The 6646-nt window shown below is 28.5% G+C and overlaps 1 protein-coding gene across 3 annotated transcripts in view; it reads left to right on the top strand.

Moving 5' to 3' along the window:
• The window catches only part of eys (eyes shut), a 43274-nt gene extending 39117 nt beyond the window's left edge, over positions 1–4157 (top strand). For all 3 annotated transcript variants that reach the window (XM_014425302.3, XM_067051799.1, XM_014425299.3), the window contains exon 24: positions 3946–4157. In XM_014425302.3, the coding sequence (XP_014280788.1) occupies positions 3946–4145 (200 nt within the window). In that variant the 3' untranslated portion in view covers positions 4146–4157. The remainder of the gene's footprint in view (positions 1–3945) is intronic.
• The last annotated feature ends 2489 nt before the right edge of the window (positions 4158–6646 follow it).

The raw sequence follows: 6646 nt of genomic DNA, 5'->3' as shown, positions 1-6646 counted from the left end.
TACCAATATATATTTTGATCCAGCACTGTTTCCTTTTTCCGTAGTGGGCTTCATTTAAAGGAGTTTTTGAGTTGTAATTTTGTTGTAGTGGGCGTTCTTTGAATTTTATAGTGTGCTGGTGCACACATTGGTTTTGAAATTTAAACTAAACCTAAAGAAACTTATTCCATAATACGTGTCCTCTATGATTATTATTTTTTCTTTTTATTGTATTCTTACCTCCCCTCTATTATTATTTTTTTTGTTCGTAACCTCCTTTATTATTAAATTTATATAATACATACATACAAATGCATAATACAAATGTCAAGTTTATACTAGCATACACTTGTCATTTTTTCATCACATCTGCCTAACACGCAGAAGGTCCCCTCTATTATTAATGTTAAACTTTTATAGAAATCAATTTCATAAAATATTAATGATGCGAAAAAGAATTTGTTGTTTTTACCTGTAATAATTTGTACTAATAACACTTAATTACTTTACTAGATTAACAATTTCGTTGTATGAATGATTTGAATGCTAATATATTATGAATTGGGGCAAAAATCCTAATAAACTTATTTCAATCCATATCAAATATTCCATTACATAAATGACTCTAAAAATGAACTTAATTTTCTGGGCCAAAATTTCAAAGGATTGAACCATCTGTAAAAATTCCCTAATTTTTCATATAGCTTTCTGGAATCATAAAGAACATCTTTCAAGACCAAATGGACCTCAATTACTTTTTTGGGGTGCAAACCTCTATTCATGATAGTGGAAACGAGCTTAGATGCCAACCGTATATGGAATACCAAACGTTCCGAAATAAGGTGACAGCGACCAAACTGTGCTAACTTCATAAAAACAGATATGTATACAACTTCCATCATTGACTGAGTTAGTAAAACAAATAAACTATGAAGAGATGTTAGAAATTCTAAATAATGTTCTTAATCCGATTCAAGCTACAATAAGTACATAAGCTGTCATGAAAAACTAGTCTGGCAAAAACAGATTTAAAAAACCCTACATTATTATTTATTTTAAACTAAAAGAAAATTTTTAATAATTTTATTTTGAATTTTTAAAAATAAGTTATTGAATCCCTGCCTACTAATTATTTTAGACTAATTTTTCATAAGACTCAATATATTAATTTTATGACTAAAAAAGTTTATTAAAATAGTAATGAGAAAAAATAGGTTTAATTTCATTTTAATAAAATACTTACTCAACAGTTGAAGCCTTATTACCCTAGCTTGGTAGGCTTAAAACCAGTACAAAAAATTATTTTTAAAATAGAGTAACCAAAAGTTACTAAAAATTAATGATTGTATTACTGGATGTTCGAATTTGAAAATAATTATTCTTACAAGTAAATACCAGATTGCGTGGGTTTATTTTTTGGGAAACTATATATCATTTAATGATATTTATGTATAATTGTAAATAACTCTCAATTAAAAAATACTGATATCAATATCAATTATTTTGAGATACAAATCAATTTAATCTTCGTCCTATTTCTAATACGTAGAGATCTGAGTAGAAATCGGTCGCATCCACCTGCTTTCGGAAACGCTCGACATTCTATCTAAGGTTGGTGGCTAAGTAACTATTAACAATGATAATGCGGTAATAATGAAAATTGGTTGATAAGAGGTAATGAAAATTTGGAAGTTTAATGCGAATGTTCATAAAACGACAGCACACTTTAAATGACTTTTTATATGAAGCAAAACCATGGGGTAAAAAAAAATTATATTTGAATGGAACTATTGCACCACGATAATGAGATTCATAAAAATACTTCTATGAAAATTTAGCTTAGATGGTGCTTCTCTACTCTGATATCACTGGACGCCCCGTAGTGAGGAATTGTTAGGTAATCACATATACTTTAAGGCTAATTAATTATCATTTGAGATCAACATCGACGTGACAAGCCGTTGTAGAATTAGTTTATCCAGAAAGGAGTATTTGCAAGGGTCAACTACTTAGGAAAGTAGTTACATTACTCCCTACTTTTACTGTGAATTGACCGAGCAGTTTTGTAAATATAGGTGTACTGAGGAAAATACGTTCATATACGTGAATAGACGAAAGTAGGGGAGGGAATCTAATAAAATCGATATGGGAACAACTGTATACCAATCAGCACAATTTCTCAAAGTCAGATTAATCATTATGTTCCATTTAATTGATTACGTTCGAAAACAAAGTTAACTGCAAACTGTCACTTCATTTAAGAAAAGTTCGATACTTAGCTTGAATAGTAGCACAACTAAAAATATGTACTATTAGGATTTTTGCTTTACGTGTTCTAAAGATAGTGTAGTTTCACCATTGAGAACAGAAAATCCTCATTATCCATAATTTTCCGACGGAGAACAGATGTGTAAATATTGAACTATACTCTATCTTTCTTAAACAGCGGTATTAGTAGTATAGTCGTTCTATTACTTTCAAGAAGTTTTTTTTTTAATCATTTCTTGAATAGTGACACGTTTTGCTATACAAGTTGGAAGCAGGATTTTTCGTAAACAGTGACGTATTTAGACTCGAACTTGAAGATTTTTGAGTTATAATCAATAGAAGTAATTTGTTAGGTATGGCAGGAAGGCAGAGCAGAGCGTAGAGTAAACGAGATTGGCAGAGCAGAGCGTAGAGTAAACGAGATTGGCAGAGCAGAGCGTAGAGTAAACGAGATTGGCAGTTTTGTGCTAAGATTCATTGAAAACGAAGTAAAGGCAACAAATCGATTTCATTATTCACAGTGATAATATAAAATTAAAAAAAATTATTGCAAACCTATAAGAGTAGTCAATATATAAATTGAGCCTAAGCAATGAACTAAGGCTTAATGTTATTACTGCACTGCTAGGTAAAACGATTATGAATCTATGACCGTGCCCATTGAAAAAATGGTCAAAAGAAAAGTGCCAATTTTTTTATTTAATAAACCAAATAAGTTGATTAATAAACAATCATGTCCCTAAATTTTACTATTCCTTCTATAATAGCTTGAATTTTTTTTTTACATTCATTATTTAAGATTTTTTTTATGTTTTGTCACTGCACATTTTTATTGTAATTTCTGTGTTCTTTTTCGACTTTTATTTAAATTTTGTATAATTTACAATACAAATATAACTATTTTCGGTTAATTTAAAGTATTTTCCTAAAAACCAGCACATCATAAAAATGGGTAAAGTACTGGCACAATACGTTTATTTAGTAAATTTAGTTTTAAGAAACACATATATAATATACAAAAAATAAGAATTGAATAAAGTTTGACATCAATATTAGATAAAAAGTATATTTAAAATGTTTATATGGTTCTCTTGTAAAATTAGCATTATATCAGATGTTCCACTATTCAAGAAAAGTATGCAAGAAGATTCCAACCCTCCAGTAAGGATGGTTTCCATAGTCAGTTTCTTTTTCTTTTTTTGTTTTGGCATATTCCTAATTTGATTGTATTCTATTTCTTCTTCTTATTTCTTATGTTATTTTGTTAAACTGGATTCTGAAGAGGCCTACAGCCTAGGCTGGAACATCAGCACATATAGAACTATAAATATTCCTTAATCTGTTTTATTTCTGAGTACTCCTTAATCTGTTTTATTTCTGAGTACACCCCAATCATTACTTTCTTGAAAATGAGATATATTAAATGAAGTAATGTTACTGATAAGAGCATTGCAAAGAAATTAACAGTAATTCACTATTTTCACTTTAAATAAACTTCACTACTGAATTACTTCAAAACATAATCAAAAACTAAAGACTTTAGTTGATATTTTAGTTTGGTGTTTGAAATATATTTTAATTTAATCCATGGAGTAGAAAAAATATTACATATTGTTATTTTCAATAACGTAGCTTTGAGAATAAAAAAATATTTAACTGTTATTTGTAAAAATATATAAACATAGATATTTTTTAAAGGTGGGTTTCCTGATGATAAGAAGGTATATACAGAAACGAATGGTTACTTCCAATCGCCGTTCAATGGCTGTATAAAAGAATTTGCTTGGAACAAACAGTTTAGTGTAGTAGATTTTTCAAAATATAGTGGAGCAAACCTTGGAAGCTGTGACTTGTTTACTTCGAGAACAGGTGTAGGAATCAATATAAAGATCGAATAGTTTTAATTTAAATCTTCTTATTTATTGGAATATTTTATTTAATTGGTTTCTTAGTTATTTTGTTAAACTTCAGTTTTATGGATTGAAATGTTGATTACTGAATGTTACATATAAAAAAACTCTTAATGAAAATTTTGTAAATTTTTGTGTATGTTTTATGATAAAATGTTATATATTTATCAGACTATGTAGATGATGGTACTCGTATTTAAAAAATACATGTAAAGTTTTGCAAAATTTGTTTTTAATAAACTATAAATGTTTGCTTTTTATTTATTTATTTTATTCTCCTCGTTGTTCTTGAGTCATAAGTCATTGTTGCTGATTTAGTTAAAAGTAAGTATTTAAAGTAATTCTAATAGACCAATTCAGTCCATTGTCAATAATTTGTAGATACTGAATACGGTAATTTTCCATCTTTTGACCAGGTAAAATAATTTTCAAAGTGAATGCCATCTTCAAATTGGTTAAAGACACTGGAAGCCAGAAGATAGGCCATTTATTTTAATGATAATTTTTTGAGAAACCAACTAAATTTATTTATTAATTTTTTTTTTAGGCTTAACTAATATTTTTTCCAATTTTAATAATACCAGAAATTACTAAGAAAGAAGAGATTTTAGAGTAAATGATTTAATGATTAGTAAATCATTTACTACATTACATAAGGAATTCAATCATCTTTGGTTCAGATAATTTAGTAGAAGAAAATCATTCTCTGGCCTTGTCTTTACAAAATTTGCCTCTGGAAATGTTTTATTCTTGACGGAAATCATGGAAGTCCAAAACATTGAAGGGTGCACACCCCTTAATCCTTAGCATCCCTAAAATATATTCAGCTAACAAATCGTAACATTGTTACCCAAATAACTAGTACTACTACGACTTCATTGAGTATCATATTCAAAAGAGAGTACTTTGAGTTTCCAAAAGAACTATGTTTAAAGATAATCTAACATGAAATAAATTATAAATGCCAACAACAGATAATATTACTATTTGAATGTCAAAAGGTAAGTTTTTACAGACTTGATTGAAATCTTATTAAAACATAAGCAATAAAGTTTTAAACCTCATTAGATAATGACACACTCTCTTTGACTCATTATATTTTATTACATTCTCTTCACAAAGAGCTGTGAGTTATTCTGCCACAATTCCATTTTAAAATAACTAATAATGATAATCATATACCAAAAGAATAAATAAGGATAATATAAATAAAAGATAAATTTATATATGAAGTTATTTTTGTTTGATTGCCTTTATCCATTAACAAAATATTTTACTCAAAACTCTTGTTGTGAGTAACATCAGTATTTTAGGAAATAAATATATTTATAATACCTCTTATATATATTATATTTAATAATTAAAATTTTAATGTCACAAGTGTTATGGCCAGGACTTTTTTCTTATAATTCTCACTTTTTGAGTTGTAAATCACTCATGCCTGGCATTACTCCTTATGCAGTAGAGGTCAAATTTCAATTCAATCTCTGTCTAATATCTGTTGTTAAGAACATAGGGCCTTATCTCCTTTGAACATAAATATCCAAATGTACTTTCTGGAGTCTAAGGAGATGGAAGTAAGGCAGAGTGTCAATTATGAATTTTCTGTTGTTCTAATAAATATTTTAAAAAGTGTTTTGCCTTTCAATTTGTTGGCCTGTTTTCTCTTCACTTAATTTTATTGTTTACTAAACTTTTCAGATTTGTTTTAATTTTTAGTTTATACCTTTGCACACCGAAAAAAAAGATTCATCAGCTTCTACATTAAAGCTTTTAACTGTATGATGTCACAATATATGGCTCTCCAACATAGATGTTACTGATTTAAAATCATAACATGAACATTCATGAGGATTGCTCAATATGCCATTATATGCATTTTATATTTTGTGAATTTACTGCTTCATGATATGGTGTACTGATATTGATATGATTTTGTACCTATTACAGAGCTTCTTATGTATTTTCATCTTTGGATAAGTTACTGCTTTATAACCACAATGAGAACAGTGATAAGGCTCCTGAGCTGTATGACAGGTCATTATGTTTTCATCACAACAGAATTCATGATATGAGGACAACAATAAGTTTAATTTTTTTCTACCATTTTACGGTGTCTCATATGGCTTTTCAGCTGCTGAGAAGTTACTGATTTATATATCGCAATGGGGACATTGATAAGGCTTCTGACCTGTATGACTAGCCATAATATGTCTTTTTATCATTTGAGATGTCAGTGCTTCATAATCGCAATGTGAACATTGATGAGACTTCTCACCTGTATGACGAGCCATTATATGTCTTTTTATCATTTGATATGTCAGTGCTTCATAATCACAATGTGAAAATTAATGAGAATTCTCACCTGTATGACGAGCCATTATGTCTTTTTATGAATTGAGAAGTTAATGCTTTAGAGTCACATTGAGGATACTGAAAAGGCTCATCATTAGCATGATAAGACATTGTATGCATTTTCATCAGTATAG

The sequence above is a fragment of the Halyomorpha halys genome, unplaced genomic scaffold (genome assembly GCF_000696795.3).
Source record: "Halyomorpha halys isolate HHAL.00 unplaced genomic scaffold, Hhal_1.1 Scaffold505.1, whole genome shotgun sequence".
Lineage (NCBI taxonomy): Eukaryota > Metazoa > Arthropoda > Insecta > Hemiptera > Pentatomidae > Halyomorpha > Halyomorpha halys.
The sequence above is the reverse complement of the archived record's forward strand: the minus strand, read 5'-3'. Positions and strand labels throughout refer to the sequence as shown.